The sequence below is a fragment of the Anomaloglossus baeobatrachus genome, chromosome 5, assembly GCF_048569485.1.
Source record: "Anomaloglossus baeobatrachus isolate aAnoBae1 chromosome 5, aAnoBae1.hap1, whole genome shotgun sequence".
In the NCBI taxonomy this organism is placed as follows: domain Eukaryota; kingdom Metazoa; phylum Chordata; class Amphibia; order Anura; family Aromobatidae; genus Anomaloglossus; species Anomaloglossus baeobatrachus.
Window position 1 is genome coordinate 554,300,675 of NC_134357.1, and position 16,904 is coordinate 554,317,578.

Consider the following 16,904-nt stretch of genomic DNA (forward strand, 5'->3'; position numbering starts at 1 on the left):
GGGGCAGCATGCATGGGACACTGTGAGGAGGGGGCAGCATGCATGGGACACTGTGAGGAGGGGGCAGCATGCATGGGACATTGTGAGGAGGGGGCAGCATGATGTGAGGACAATGTGCAGATCATATTTCATAATTGAGGAAGGTGTGGTGGGTATAATTTATAAGGGAGGGCAGTGTGTAGTATATTAGGGGCAGTGTGACAGTCACAGTATATAAGTGGGGACGGTGGGAATATTTTATACTCATGCTATGTTTTGATGTGCCCGTGGTGATCCCCATTGGGTGGGGGGGGGGGGGGGGGTTAGTGCCCTTCATTTCTCATTGATACTTTTTCAAGTGTTTTACAAAGTAGATCTGCCTTAAACAGATGTCGTGTGCGAAAACTCAGTTTTACGTTGTCACTAAGGGGCGCGACCACTTAAAGTGCCTAGGGCAGCACGAAGGCAAAATACAGCCCTGCCTCCATGTGACATCATCACAGGTCCTGGAAGCACAGAGCACCATATATCTAGTGTGCGGCTCTGCAGGAGGAGGTGTGTGGAGATTCCCCATTAGGGTATGTGCGCACGTTGCTTTTTACCTGCTTTTTTGCTGCTTTTTCTTCTGCGCTGTTTAATGCCAAAATGGATGTGTTCTTCTATTCAAGCAAAGTCTATGGGAATTTGGGTTTCTTGTTCACACTATGTTGTTCCAAATGCTGCCTTTTTGAGGCAGAACTTTGGTCAAAAACTCAGCTTTTCAAAGAAGCAACATGTCAATTGTTTTTGCCATTTGGGTTTTGCACTGCAAAGCTGAGTTTTTGACCAAAGTTCTGCCACAAAAAGGCAGCATTTTGAACTGCATAGTGTGAACAAGAAACCCAAATTCCCATAGACTTTGCTTGAATAGAAGAACACATCCATTTTGGCATTAAACAGCGCAGAAGAAAAAGCAGCAAAAAAGCAGGTAAAAAGCAGGTAAAAAGCAACGTGCGCACATACCCTTACTGGGGCAGGGGGCATTAACCCCTTCAGCTCTGAAACTTTCTTGGTGTGTTTCTCGATGATTTCTATGAATCGCGAGGTTTTTGTTCCTTTTCGTCTGATAGATACAAACGCCCCAACTATGAGAGGCCGGAAGTGAGGAAACCCGTCTGCCCTCAGTCCTCGGCCCCTTTCTGCCCTCAGTCCTCGGCCCCTTTCTGCCCTCAGTCCTCGGCCCCTTTCTGCCCTCAGTCCTCGGCCCCTTTCTGCCCTCAGTCCTCAGCCCCTTTCTGCCCTCAGTCCCCGGCCCCTTTCTGCCCTCGGTCCTCAGCCCCTTTTTGTCCCCACACAGTATAATGTTCCCCCAGAATGTTCTCATTATATGTTTCCCTTTATTATCTCCAGTAATTGCATTATTACAGCGGATTATTTATGATGTTACATCGTCATCTTCTCCCCATTCAGGTCCCTACAATATCGGATCCTCTCAGTGGAGATCTTCTATAGAAGAGAATTCTCCTGATTGCCCCGTGAAGGATGGATATGGACAGGGACAAGATGGCGGAGAGGATATTACACCTCACCCTAGAGATCCTCTTCCGGCTTACTGGAGAGGTGAGAGATTCTGATGACGTCACATTCCATCATTCTTATCTATGGGAATAACAGATGACAGAACTGGAGAGGTGAGGACTCTGGAAATGTCTGGAGTGAGATTTCTTACTGTGTCTCTCCATAACCAGGATTACACAGTGATGAAGAAGACCTCTAGTGAGCGCTGTCAGGCCCCTGTGTCTGAGGGATGGGGAAGACCCCTGAGCCCAATCACGGGGCCTCCACCTCACCCCCCGATACATGAGGACATCAATGACCAGAAGATCCTAGAACTCACCTACAAGATGATTGAGCTGCTGACTGGAGAGGTGACACTGCTGGGAATGCTGGGACATTATACAGTAACGCTATGAAGGGATCGGGGGTGACGGTATCATTGTATGTGTCAGGTTCCTATAAGGTGTCAGGACGTCACCGTCTATTTCTCCATGGAGGAGTGGGAGTATTTAGAAGGACACAAAGATCTGTACAAGGACGTCATGATGGAGGTTCCCCAGCCCCTCACATCACCAGGTAATAGACAGGACTAAATACACACGGCCTATAATTATCTGTATGTAAGGAATGAATTCAGTCCCTGTATGTGTCTCCTCCAGGTCTATCCAGTAAGAGGACAACACCAGAGAGATGTCCCCGTCCTCTTCTCCCACAGGACTGTAAACAAGAAGATCCCGATGTTCCTCAGGATCATCAGGTAGATGGAGAGAAGGTGCCATGAAATCTCCCTATGATGTGTAGACGGCTGTGAAGGTCTTGTGCTCAGTCTTGTTTTATCCTCCAGTATTATATGTGTTATGCTTGTGTAATGAGAGCGGTGGAGATGGCAGGATTAGAGCTGATCATAGATGGGACTTCTCCATCTGTCTGTGACTTTTACAATATTTGTTTCAGGGTGAAGATCTGCCCCATATTAATACTACAGAGACATATGTGAGGGGTGATGAGCGGAGTAAAGAGGAGATTCCTACAGATAACCGCCCAGGTGAGTAGTGACCACTAAATGCAGACAAGTCACAGATTCTTCTCAGTCACCGGCTGTGGCTGCTTTATCAGGGTTGTAGTCCAGCCATATCAAATGGTCCCCATTCTGCTGCTAGACCACCACATTCAACAAACCAGAATTGTATAGGCTAGGGTACCTTAGTATACAGACCAGAATTTAATACCCATAAAAATAATTAAAAGATTTTCAATCAACGAAAACATCAAACATACAAAAGTGCATGTAGTGTGAAGGTGCACACTGAGTGGCCAGGTGTAGGAAAGCTTATGGAGGGGTCTGAGGGTGGTATAGTTGAAGTATTGATAATATGGACCAGGAAGACTATTCAATCAGGTAGTTAGGAACAGCGAGGGCGAGCCGCCGTGGAATGGGAGCATCACAAATCTAGGGTGCTTAAAGCCCCATTGGTAGGTAGGACACAGATCAGGGACAGATATAACCCTTCCTGGTCCATATTATCAATACGTCATCTATACCACCCTCAGACCCCTCCATAAGCTTTCCTACACCTGGCCACTCAGTGTGCACCTTCACACTACATGCACTTTTGTATGTTTCATGTTTTCGTTGATTGAAAATCTTTTAATTGATTACTAATAAAGTTATTATTTTTATGGGTATTAAATTCTGGTCTGTAGACCACCACATTCTCCACCCAAAACTGTCCCCATTTTTGTTGTGGTGGTTTATGCAGTTTTTGGAGATTTTTCCTGGTGCAGTCTTCTGTCCCAGTGAAGGAGAGATATTATTTTCATTTGATTATTTTGGGCATTGAACACCCTTCTGTTGGAGTGAGATCTGTTTCAGCCAGATCTTACAGGTAGGATCCACCCTATCCCCTGAAAATTAGAAGACGTTGACCCTTAGCTGCCCAGATCTCTAATCTGCAAAGCCAAATGACAGCGTACATAGAATGTGCAGACAACTTAGGAAATCGGGAAGAAAAATCTAATCTGTATGGTGGACCCCTAAGAGAAAGCGGAGGGTAATGATGCTGGTGAGTAGCACACTTGGAGAAAAATACATGAATCGCACATCCCAAAATCATACTTTGATCTATAGCCGCGGAGCAAGGTCGTTACAAAGGTCCAGTCTTTCTTGCCAAACTTCCCTTTTATGATGAGACACCATTCCATGAGAAGTGAATTTCCTCCTTTCCGGGCAGTCACAATACAAGTGAAATAGATCCGCAGCCTCTGAGTTACACAAGGGACATTTAAAATATTTAAAGGGAAGGTGTCGTCCAAAAAAAAAAAAAAAATAAATAACTGAAAAATTGTAAAGTATTAATGTTTTAATTATTTGTTTAAATATTATTTGTTTTCAATTGAGCAAAATATAAAAAAATATGTAAAAAGTTTGATATTTACCACTCTTAATCACTAGGGGCAGCAGCTGCTGAAATCCTACTGTAGAACTACTGCAGTAAAAGTGGGAGGAATCTGCTCTCCTGTGTGTAATGTCACCCCTCCCCCCCCTCCCAATCAATCTGGGTGTTTCCAAAAAGATAAGGGAAGATGAAATTTGGGATCACAGTGCGGAGCCATTTTGTTGGTGACCGAAAAGTGATCCTAATATCTAAAGTGTCACCAAGGACAGCTGCATAGTGCTCCCCACATAGCGCTCTGCACGCCCTGTTCCAGCAATGCTCTGCCGCTGTGCATGCCCCGTACCAGCAATGCTCTGCCGCATGCACGTCTGGCCGCAATGCTCTGCCGCACGCACTCCCGCAATGCTCTGCTGCACGTCCGTTTTCAATGCTCTGCCGTACGCCCGTTCGCCTGCAATGCTCTGCCGCATGCCTGCAATGCTCTCCCGCACGCACGCCTACCTGCAATGCTCTCCCGCACGCACTCCCACCTGCAATGCTCTGCCGCACGCACGCCCACAATGCTCTGCTGCACGCACACCGCGTAAACTGCGGTGCTCAGTATATAGTATAGTAAATCACTATTATTAATACAAAAATAAAAAAACGCAACACCTTACCTTTTTAATATTTCCGATCTTGGGCATAAAAGCCGGGGACAGTGTAACCTGTGAATTACCATGAATTGATACCTTCTCTCATTTTTTAAGAGCGGAGAACATTAGCAGAATTTTATAATTATTTCTTATTGTTTATGGTAAAATAAGTTTTTATTTTGTTATTCACTAATTATCAAATATTTTTTACAATCATATATTTCAATAAAAAAAACAAAGGCAGAACGACGTCATACATATGGAGTTAGGGGGTAGGAAGAAGAGCTCTGTGAATTATATTCATTTCAATAAAAGTCCTCTTTCCACCCAAGTAAATCATAGGAAGTATAGTAATACATAAAGTATTAATGGTTTTATTCAGCATATGGGAAGAGATTTCTTCAAGCATGCCACGAATACGGAGATTGTTTGATATGTGACTGTTCTCTATGTTATCTATAAATGTTAAAATGTCTTGAGATCTGAGTGGTATGCTCAGATATAATAATATATTGCTCCTCTATTGTTTGATATAAAGAATCTGTGTCAGACTCTAGGTCATCCACTCTGATGCCCATTTGCGTGATGTCCTGTATAACAGAATCCAAGTCCCGGCTCTGAGTCTCCTCTAGTCTATTAAACATGGCCTCTAGGTCCTGCTTTGTGGAGATCAAGCACAGATGTTCTCTCCAATCCAAATCGTCTCCTTCAAAGAGGATTGTGATAAACTATACAAAGAACATCACACCTGCGCCATGATAAATCGCTAAGCTGTGCGTGGTTGATGGCTCTAAAATACAGTTACTGACATCTACAGGATCGTCATGAATTCTATTATGTTTCTGATCCTAATGAATTCAGATTACTGCACAATCGCTCCTGAAATGGGGAGCACTAATACTTCCTCTACTTTTCTGGCCAGAACTTATAGTAGCTCCAATGGTCCATCTTAAATGAGTACAACTCTGATTTACTGGACTATGTTAAAAAGTTCTCTCTAAATGTCTAATATTTCTTCAAGAAACTCATCTGACAAAAATAATTGGTTCCTCCAATAATTTGGATTGCCGAGAGGCCCCGAGCCACATACTGTAATTACTCCAGATGTGTCACCTCTAGTTACTAAATCACTGACGGTGAAGGCTGTCGGGTGGAGGGCAATCATTTTAGTGGATGCGTTATTGTCTATAGTCACAGTTTCTCTCTGTAGTAGTTAGTACCAAAGCCGCTCTTATTTCATGGCTTTCCACTGCAGCCAGTTTTCTGCTCCTATCCAGGCCCCATTTCTCCAATCTGACATCTGTCACTTTACACGATAACACCTTTGTAATGCTTTAATCTGAACCCAGGGACATATTCTACTTTATCTTAGTTGTAATTTAAGATTGATTTGTTTCCTGGTCACTTAAAAAAAATCTGAAATTCGCTAAAAAAAATAAATTAATTAGAAGTGTTCAAACATTGCATTTGGATGTTCTTAAAACAAATAGTGATACCGCAACATACACTGGAGATCAAAATTAGAGAACAATGTATGGTCACTTGTTCCTTTTTTTCATAAATAATGTAATCTACATTGAACAACATTTGAAAGTTTTTGCCACTAGAATAGTGTTTTACAAAAGATCCAAAGTTTATCATCCTAAAACCTTGATTTTGTCCAAAACGTGATGAATTAGAGAATAGCAATGACTGTAGCACAGAGAAAGATTATAACTAAATTTTCTGACGGTAAGAAATCACCAATCAGTAAGACGTGTACTAGCTGTCACTGTGAATGACTTCAGCACATCTGCAGCCACGGATATCACTAGTCTTTCACACTGCTCTGGTGGGATTTTGGTCCTCTCGTCTTCCAGTCTCTTCCACAGTTTTTTGACTGTTGTGGATTTCTTAGCCATATCTTTGTCATCAAGGATTTTCCAGAGGTTTTCTATTGGGTTTAGATCAGGACTCTGGGCGGCCATTTTATTGTTTCAATGTTTTTGGTTTCAAGGAATTGCTTTACCCATTTTGCTGTGTGACAGGGAGCATTTTCCTGCATGGAAATTGCTGGCTGATTGAGTGATGAACGCAAGTTAAGAAGTACATGTTGTTGAAGAAGGTTCGGATACACACTTGCATTCACTCTGCCATGTAGCTGTATGAGAGGTCCAACTCCTGCTGCAGAAAACATTCACCAAACCATGACACTAAAGTGTGCTTTACACGCTGCGACATCGCTTCTGATATATCGTCGGGGTCACGTTGTTAGTGATGCACATCCGGCGCCGGTAGCGACATCGCAGCGTGTGACACCAAGTAGCGACAATCAACGATCGAAAAATCGTTCAAAAACGGTGATCATTGACACGTCACTCCATTCCTTAATATCGTTGCTGCCACAGGTACGATGTTGTTCGTCGTTCCTGCGTCACCACACATCGCTATGTGTGACACCGCAGGAGCTACGAACATCTCCTTACCTGCGTCCACCGGCAATGCGGAAGGAAGGAGGTGGGCGGGATCAGTGGCGTAACTAGAGTTTGATGGGCCCCGGTGCAAAGTTCAGACCTGGTCCCTCCCTCCACGTACACCAACACTTAGGGTACGGGATAATGACACTGACACTCGGGGTACAGGATAATGACACTGACACTCGGGGTACAGGATAATGACACTCGGGGTATGGGATAATGACACTGACACTTAGGGTATGGGATAATGACACTGACACTCGGGGTACAGGATAATGATGCTGACACTTGGCTCTTACCCACAGCACCCAAATTTCCAATGATCTGAAATCCCTCTATCAGCACCCAGCTTTCCTATGTTCTGATATCCATCTTGTCCTCGGCACACTGCTTCCCCATGCTCTGCTATACATCTTACCCTCAGCACCCAGCTTTCCCATATCAGAGCATGGGAAAGCTGGGTGCTGAGAAATGATGTATAACAGAGCATGGGAAAGCTGGGTGCTGAGAGATGTACAGCAGAGCATGGGAAAGCTGGGTGCTGAGGGAAAAGAGCCTTTTTCCCTCAGCACAAAACGTTCCTATCCCATGCTTGTATCTTTGTCCCCCCTTGTATATAGTTCTCCAAATACAATAATGGCACCCACATAGCCTTCCAAATAGTATAAAGGGTCCCACATAACCCTTCATATATTAGAATACACTTCCATAGTCCACCAAGTATTATAATGCATTTCTCCATGCATTATAATTCACCCCATAGTATTCAATATATAATACTGCACCACATAGTCCTCCATATATTATAAGGCACCCCCATAATCCTCCATGTATAAAGTAGCCCTTCAATTATTATCATGAATTTCTCATAGTTCTCGATGTACTGTATTATAATTCACCCCATAGTTTTCCATATATTATACTGCACCACATAGTCCCCAATGTTTTATAATGCACCCCCATAGTCCATGTATAAGGTAGCCTCCATAGTCCTCCATATATTATGATGTAGCCCCCATAGTCCTATATGTATTATAACGCAACCCCATAAACCTTCATATTGCATTATTCAGCCCCATACTCCTCCATGCATAATGCACCCCTATATTCCATGTATAAGGTGTCCTTCATTTTGTATTATGCAGCCCCCCAGACCTCCATATATAATAATGCAGCCATCCTCTCCAGGCCTCCATGTATAATAATGCAGCCAGCCTCCTCAGGCCTCCATGTATAATGTAGCAGCCAGCCTCTCCAGGCCTCCATGTATAACAATGCACCCAGCCTCCTCAGGCCTCCATGTATAATGCAGTATCTCCAGGCCTCCATGTATAATGCAGTATCTCCAGGCCTCCATGTATAATGCAGTATCTCCAGGCCTCCATGTATAATGCAGCCTCTCCAGGCCTCCCTGTATAATGCAGCCCCACCAGGCCTCCATGTATAATAATGCAGCCTCCCCAGACCTCCATGTATAATGCAGCCTCTCCAGGCCTCCATGTATAATAATGCAGCTTCCCCAGACCTCCATGTATAAAGCAGCCTTTCCAAGCCTCCATGTATAATAATGCAGCCTCCCCAGACCTCCATATATAATGCAGCCTCCCCAGACCTCCATGTATAAAGCAGCCTCTCCAGGCCTCTATGTATAAAGAAGCCTCTCCAGGCCTCCATGTATAAAGCAGCCTCTCCAGGCCTCCATGTATAAAGCAGCCTCTCCAGGCCTCCATGTCTAATAATGCAGCCTCTCCAGATCTCCATGTATAAAGCAACCTTTCCAGGCCTCCATATATAATGCAGCCTCCTCAGACCTCCATGTATAAAGCAGCCTCTCCAGGCCTCCATGTATAATAATGCAGCTTCCCCAGACCTCCATATATAATGCAGCCTCCTCAGACCTCCATGTATAAAGCAGCCTCTTAAGGCCTCCATGTATAATAATGCAGCTTCCCCAGACCTCCATATATAATGCAGCCTCCTCAGACCTCCATGTATAAAGCAGCCTCTCCAGGCCTCCATGTATAATGCAGCTTCCCCAGACCTCCATATATAATGCAGCCTCCTCAGACCTCCATGTATAAAGCAGCCTCTCCAGGCCTCCATGTATAATAATGCAGCTTCCCCAGACCTCCATATATAATGCAGCCTTCTCAGACCTCCATGTATAAAGCAGCCTCTCCAGGCTTCCATGCATAATAATGCAGCTTCCCCAGAACTGCCTTCCCAAGCCTCTGGCCACCATTTACTCACTTATATTAGAAAAAAAAACAAAACAACAAGTACTCACCTTCTCTCTTCCTTCCACCACTGCTGTCCTCCCCGCTGCTCGTTCTCCCGGTGCTGCGGTCGGCGTCCTCCCGTCCTGCACTCTGTGCACTCAGCACAGCAGTCGCTTGGGAGTGACGTCACCGCACAGGGGGAGAATGGTGATGCATAGCGCGGCACCGGCCGCGCTATGCTTCATCATTACTGTGCGCGGTGACGGGGGAGACGCCGCAGCCGCTGACACCAGGTAGGGGGCCCCGGTGCCGCCACTGACACCAGGCAGGGGGGCCCGGTGTCGGCAGCGGCAGCGGGTCAAATAGCGGCCGCGTGGTCTTTGACACATCAGCGCGGCTCCTCTCACACTGACAGGAGCTGGCTGCAGATCTGCCTGGCGGCCGCCGGGCCCCTGACCTCCCGGGCCCGGTCGAGATCGCGACCGCTGCGACCGCGGTAGTTACGCCACTGGGCGGGATGTTACGCCCCTCCGCTTCTATTGGCCGACCGCTTAGTGACGCCGCAGTGACATCGCTATGACGCCGAACTCACCTCCCCCTTGAAGGAGGGATTGTTCGGCGGTCACAGGGACGTCGTTGAACAGGTATGTGCGTGTGACGCTGCCGTAGCGATAATGTTCGCTACAGCAGCGATCACCACATGTCGCACGTACTGAGGGGGCGGGTGCTATCGTTCATGACATCGCTAGCAATTGCTAGCGATGTTGCAGCGTGTAAAGCACCCTTTACTCCACCACCTTTCACTGACTTCTTACTACACTTTGGGTTTAGTCTTTCCCCAGTTTGTCAACAAATATAATGTTTCCCATCAGACCCAAATAAATTAAACTTTAATCATTAAAATGAACTATGGACCACTTCTCCTCTGTCCACACAACATGCTCCTTTTGATTTTTTCTGCTAATGAGAGGTTTGGTCACTTCAGAGTGGGCTTTCAGTCCAAATGCTCTTAAACATCATGACACTGTATGACGAGATAGATTCTTACCCTGTTCTGTGCTGAACTCTGGCTAGCAATTCCAGCTGAAGTCTTGGATAGATTACCCATGGAGATTTTCCCCATTATCCTGTCCTCTCTTTCATTTTGTCTTTTGAGGGCGACCAGCCTTCTTGGAGGACTTGAAAGAGTTTGTGATGTTGTAAAGAAGCAATATTCTCGAAATCACAGAGTTGGATCGACCAACTTCTCTTGTTATGGCTGATATGGTCACCCCTTTGGCCTTCAGCTAGACAACTTTTTATCGGAGGATTTCAGTCACATAGGAACGGCACACCATTTTTACAAAGTCAGTGCAAACTGGAAACTTAAACTGCCAGGTACATAGGATTTAAATATTAAATGGCGTGCACACTGGGGTATTTTCCGCGTGCTAGTGTACGGGTTAAACCCCTTATTTACAATCCATAGAAATACAAAAGTGTGTGTAGTGTCTTTGCTTTGCAAGTGAAAAAAATGTTTTTATTTAGGAGAAATATAATTTAACACTACCAATTCCTACATTTTCGCCCAAGGGGCCTTGTTCCTAGAGTCGTTAGGAAAAGGAAAATATGTACAGTGACTAAACACATATACAGATATATATATATTATTTACAATATGAACTTTCGATAAGGATTTTTTTCAAAAGAGTGAGAATAATCTCCTATCTGGATATTTCGGAATATTTTTAAATATTTTTAAATATTAAAGAGAGCACATGGTAGTAGAAAGTTAGGAGTACCTATATAACAATATAATGCTAGTCTACAGCAAGTGTGTAAACATACAGTAGTTGTTACAGTATTCGTATATTAGATAATATATACAAGCAGTGCACATGATATCACATTTAATAAGACAGGTAAAGAAGAGGATGAGGGTAGAGGAAAAGGTAGTGATGATAATAAGAGTTAGTTATATACTACCTGTTAAGGTTGATCTGGTAAGTGTGAGGATTTTGGAGTTGCGCGTGCGTGCTGATGAATCCAGTGACGGGCTGTTAATATCACTGGCCTTTCTATACTGATAGTAAACAGGGCATTACAGATTCATAGCTGTGCCTTTCACACATGCGCTTTGATTTCTATCAGTATGGAAGGGCCAGTGATACTAACAGCGTGTCACTAGATTCATCAGAGTGCATGCGCAACCATTTCCATGACTACAAGGTTGTCTCAGCAAGCTCCACAACACGCCAGCACCAGCTACATCAGTGAGTCATTAGATTGATCAGTGCGCATGCGCTGCCATCTCCATGACTACCAGGATGCTTCAGCACGCTATCACACAGACGCCTCCCAATATACTAACTAAGCGCCCTCCAGCGCCGGCACCTCACAGCACACCATGACACGTCATTTCCCTCAATCTGTGAGATGGCTAGTGCACAGGCGTTAGCGTTATTTAAGATCCACGCGCTCAAATTATGGCAGGGCTACATTCAGGAAAGCACAGGCACGGGAGTGCTTGCCATTCAAAGGTACTACTCATCACTCTTCTTCTTATTCTTTTTCTTCCCCCATTTGTACTATTATACATTTCTGACCATAACCTGGATTTAATATTACAGGAGCCCTCATTACTCCAACATCCTCACACTTACCAGGAGATCAGCTTTACAGGTAGTATATAACTACCTAACAATTATTGTTATCACGATCTTTTCCTCTACCCTCATCTTCCTCCCTTACCTTTCTTTTCATGTGTATTATCATTATTCTCACGCTTTTGAAAAAATCCTTATCTAAAGTTCATATTGTAAATAATGTATATATCTGTATGGGTTTAGTCACTGTATATATTTTCATTTTCCTATTGACCCCATGAACAAGGCCTCTTAGGCGAAACGTATAAATTGGTTGTGTTAAATTATATGGTTTCTCCTATATAAAAACATTTTTTTCACTTGCAAAACAAAGACAAAAGTGTGAGCAGTGTATTTCTATGGACTACAGTTAATTAGGGTTTGTCAAATAATGAAGGAAATTAGCACCAGGTGCCAGATTAACACCAATAATTTGCAGGTATCTGAAAGTGTTCTCTCATTTTGATCAGCGTTCTTTTACATTTATCTAATTTACATTTCTATTATGTGCTTTTCAAAAAATTCAATTTATGAAATAAGCTTAAAATACCACGAGTTTCCTCATGTTAGGATATAATCACATAGGATAACACAATGACCGCAAAATTTAGGAAATTGTGTGTTGTTCTCTAATATTGATCTCCAGTGTATAGTTAATAGAATTTACCGTATTCTACTTTAGTCTAAATGACTATTTTGACTCCAGACTCCAGAGGCAGTCTCTGGAAATTGGCATGGAATGGACGGAGTGAGAAAATTACAAATCTGCCATTTTACTGCCCAACATATAGTGCCCAGTTTTAGCTCCAGGAAACACACACACTGTAAATTTTTATGTGGGTTCTTCTCTGTGGTAATGTCCAATATGTGGATACTAAGGCTATGTGTGCACGCTGCGTTCTGACTTGACAAATAAACTGCAGCATTTTAACAACTGTAAACACTGCATTTGACATAAAAAATGCATCTAACATGCATGCATTTTGGATGCATTTTTGACGTTCCCACTCGGCTCTGCTATATCCCTATAGTGCATGGCTAGGTGCGAGACAGAGCCGTGCGCTCAGAATGAACTCGGATGAACTACACCCAACTTCATTATCATCATGCGGCTCTGTCTGTGTGCCATGGCCTGATTTGCGGTCACTGGTGAAGGACTCACCGGTGACTGCAAATCCCCTGAGTGACTGAAGTGAGCCGCGCGATCAGCGGTGCTGTTACTCCGGTTTCCCGCGGCCAGCTGGAGTCCTCCACCCGAGACCGCAAATCACCTGAGTGACTGCACCGCTGATCACTTCAGTCACTCAGGCGACTTGCTGTCACAGTTGAAGGACCCAGCGGTGGCCGTGGGTAACCTGAGCGACGTCATCTCTCATAGCGCAACTCACTTCAGTTTCTGCGTGGAGCTGACAGAGAGCGGTCGTGGTCTGTGGCCGCTCACTGTCAGCTTCCGATGTAGCATAGCTGAAAGCGTCTTAGGACCTTGTGTGGATTACGACTGACCTGGAGGGCTGTTTGGGGATTAATAAATGGTGAAAGAGGGTGATTTTTTTTTTGTTTTTCATTCCAAATACCGGTAAAGGATTTTTTGGAAGCATGTGTTTATTTTCTTTAATTTACAGGTTAATCATGTGGGGTGTCTCATAGACTCCTGCCATGATTAACCTAGGACTTAGTGGCAGCAATGGGCTGCCATTAATTCCTTATTACTCAGATTGCCACCACACCAAGGCAATTCGGGATGAGCCGGGTACAGTCCCGGGACTGTCACTTCTAATGGATTCGGCAATTCTGGGCGGCTGCTGGCTGATATTTTTAGGCTGGGGGGCTCCCCATAGCATGGGTCTCCCCATCCTGAGAATACCCGCCTTCAGCCATGTGGCTCTACCTTGGCTAAATTTATTTCATTGCATGTTATAGACCTGCCCACCGGCAGCTGTAATTGGTTGCAGTGAGACAGCTGTCATTCAGCGTGGGGGCGCGTCTGAATGCAACCAATCACAGGCGCCGGTGGGCGGGGGAAGCAGTGAATACGAGATGGAATAATGAATGGCCGGCATTTTCAAAAGCAGGAGAAGCCGCCGGAACAGTGTAACAGCTGTGCAGCGCTGCGCCAGTGATCGGTGAGTATGAAAGAGAGACAGACAGACAAACAGAGAGAGACCAACATCAATTTCATTGGGTGGAAAATGCAACCAAAACGCACAAAAGAAGTGACATGCTGCTTTTATAAACGCATTGGTTTTTGTCAAATATTTGGCATCCAAAACGCTGCATTTAAAAAAGCAATGTGCCTATGGAATTTGCTGACTTCTCATAGACTTTGCTGGGGAAGCACAACGCATGCATTTATGCTGCAGTTTAAAACGCTGCGTAAACGCATGAAAAAACGCAACATGCGCACACAGCCTAAGGCTGTGTCTGCACTTTGCGTCGAGGTAGTTGCAGTTCAAAAAGCATCCTCTGGCAAAAAGGGCAATGCTTTTGGCTTTAAAAATGCATGTAAAACACAAAGAAAGTAGCCTATGCACACCTTGCGGTTTTCATGAGTTTTTAGTGCTTTTTCGGTGCTTTTAGAAACACTGCAGTTTTGTATTAAATTGAATGGATGGGAAACGCAGCCAAAATGGCAAAAACAATTGACATGTTGCTTCTTTAACCGTTGAGTTTTTGCCCAAATTTATGCAAAGTAAATGCAGCGCTTTGAACAGCAAAGTGCGCACAAGAAAGCTCAATGTCCCATTGACTTTGCTTGAAAAGCATAACGCAAGCATTTTGGCATGAAAACACTGCAGTTGAAAAAGAAGTGGAAAAGCAGGTAAAAAAGCAAAGTGCGGACATAGCCTAAGGGCGGCTTTGCACGTTGCGACATTGCACGTGCGATGTCGATGGGGTCAAATCGAAAGTGACGCACATCCGGCGTCGCAGTCGATATCGCAACGTGTAAAACCTTTTTGATACGATGAACGAGCGCAAAAGCTCGCTGCAGCCTCCGACATTTCCATAATGCCGATGGTGCGACAGGTACCATGTTGTTCCTCGCTCCAGCGGCAGCACACATCGCTGTGTATGAAGCCGCAGGAGCGAGGAACATCACCTTACCTGCCTCCCGGCTGCAATGAGAAGGACGGAGGTGGGCGGGATGTTTACATCCTGCTCATCTCCGCCCCTCCGCTTCAATTGGCCGCCTGCCGTGTGACGTTGCTGTGAAGGAAGGAGGCGGGTCGCCGGCCAGAGGGACGTCGCACGGCAGGTATGTGCGTGTGAAGCTGCCGTAGCGATAATAATCGCTACGGCAGCTTTCACTAGATATCGCACGTGCGACGTGGGCGGGACTATCGCTGCAGCATCGGTAACACATTGTTACCGATGTCGCAACGTGCAAAGCCCGCCTAACAGTGTTTGGGCCACTGCAAGGCTGAGAAGCATCAATGACATTTGGCTTTGGAATTTTTTTGGATTGGATTATGAAGCCATATCGCTTTTCAGGAGTTTTTCAGCTATAACCAATGTGGAAACATCCTATTATTACACTGACGGAGTAGACGTTTTTTGGTATAATTTTAGCCAGTAAACATTATTTGGTGGATTATTATTCAAATATTTGAGATGCAAAATGAACAAAGAGGGTTGAACATCTTATTCTAGTGGTACTTGCTCAGAGGTCTACTGTTAAATTGTGAATGTTTTTTGTTTCAAGTAAATAATAATTATAGATTGCTATATTACTTGCAAGTTCTTAAGTTATTTTAGAAATTATATCCTTACATTTTTATATATTATTAAAAATAATTTTTATTCTTGGCAGATGACTGCACCAGGAGATCAGAGGCACAGCTGACATCTTCATTTTTTAAATCAGATGACCTTGATATCACACAAGATATAACTAAAGTGAATGCTACTATTTCAGATATGCTATCATCTCTTCAGAGCAAAGATCTATCATCTGATTCTTTTAAACAGGTCCTACCTACTGTTTTATCACAGACTATAAAGAAAAATATAAGTCACAAATCAGGCATTCAAAATAGAAGTGCTCTTACAGTAAAAAAGCCATTTTCAACTTTAGAATCTAAAAAAATACATAAAAAAAATCACACAGGGGAGAAGCCACATTTATGTTCAGAATGTGGGAAATGTTTTGTACGTACATCACTACTTGTTAGGCATCAAAGAATTCACACTGGAGAAAAGCCCTTTTTATGTTCAGAATGTGGGAAATGTTTTAACCAAAAATCACAACTTATTAGTCACCAGAGAACTCACACAGGGGAGAATCCTTTTTCATGTTCAGAATGTGGAAAATGTTTTACACGTAAATTACGTCTTATTACACACCAGAAAACTCACACAGGGGAGAAGCCTTTTTCATGTTCAGAATGTGGGAAATGTTTTGCACACAAATCAGATTCTGTTACACATCAAAGAACTCACACAGGGGAGAAGCCGTATTCATGTTCAGAATGTGGGAAATGTTTTGTACGTACATCACTACTTGTTCTGCATCAAAGAATTCACACTGGAGAAAAGCCCTTTTTTTGTTCAGAATGTGGGAAATGTTTTAACCAAAAACCACATCTTGTTACTGTCAGGTTTCCAGGTTTTCCAGTTCTCTTTTGACTGCCCTTGCCCTCGGTTAACATGGAGGTTACCGTTCTGTTGCCCTACTTCCTGTCCAGCAGCTTAAAAGGCCGCCTCCCAGCCCAGTCCAGTGCCTGAGTATACTGCCTGCTGTGTGCTCCTGCTGTGTTTGCTGCTTATTCCGGATTGCCTCGGGATTCCCCTAAAGGACTACCTACCGATTGTCTCAGGACTGTACCCGGCTCTTAAGGCTGTGCCCGGATTCCGTTTACCATCTTCGGTCAGCACTCCGCCTGGTTCTCTTTTGGTTCGTAACCATCCTGGATAAACATTTCCGTACGGACACTCATTGACTTTACCGCTTGCTCCTTATCCCGGCCGCTGCGCATTTAGGCCTTCCGGGGTAGATTGCCGGACAGTCCCTGTATAGGGGTTCGCTCCGGTGGTCTCCCTGGGGGAGTCCGGTGCGTGGTCC

The 16,904-nt window shown here is 44.3% G+C and overlaps 2 protein-coding genes across 2 annotated transcripts; both read left to right on the forward strand.

The window, feature by feature from the left end:
- The first annotated feature begins 1,434 nt into the window (after nucleotides 1–1,434).
- On the forward strand, nucleotides 1,435–2,108 carry LOC142312984 (gastrula zinc finger protein XlCGF66.1-like). Its single transcript, XM_075351973.1, has 3 exons — nucleotides 1,435–1,578; nucleotides 1,707–1,886; nucleotides 1,968–2,108. The coding sequence occupies exons 1-3, from the start codon at nucleotides 1,501–1,503 to the stop codon at nucleotides 2,106–2,108; spliced, it is 399 nt and encodes a 132-aa protein (XP_075208088.1). The 5' UTR covers nucleotides 1,435–1,500.
- A 13,557-nt stretch (nucleotides 2,109–15,665) lies between these two features.
- LOC142312290 (uncharacterized) lies at nucleotides 15,666–16,480 on the forward strand. Its single transcript, XM_075351216.1, has one exon. The coding sequence runs from the start codon at nucleotides 15,761–15,763 to the stop codon at nucleotides 16,466–16,468; it is 708 nt and encodes a 235-aa protein (XP_075207331.1). The 5' UTR covers nucleotides 15,666–15,760; the 3' UTR covers nucleotides 16,469–16,480.
- Nucleotides 16,481–16,904: the final 424 nt, after the last annotated feature.

Bases quoted from the DNA above. Each gene is read 5' to 3' on its own strand.
- LOC142312984 (XM_075351973.1), top strand. From the start codon at position 1,501: ATGGATATGGACAGGGACAAGATGGCGGAGAGGATATTACACCTCACC. The intron at 1,579-1,706 runs GTGAGAGATTCT...CTCCATAACCAG, and splicing joins TCTTCCGGCTTACTGGAGAG to GATTACACAGTGATGAAGAA. The intron at 1,887-1,967 runs GTGACACTGCTG...TGTATGTGTCAG, and splicing joins TTGAGCTGCTGACTGGAGAG to GTTCCTATAAGGTGTCAGGA.
- LOC142312290 (XM_075351216.1), top strand. From the start codon at position 15,761: ATGCTATCATCTCTTCAGAGCAAAGATCTATCATCTGATTCTTTTAAA.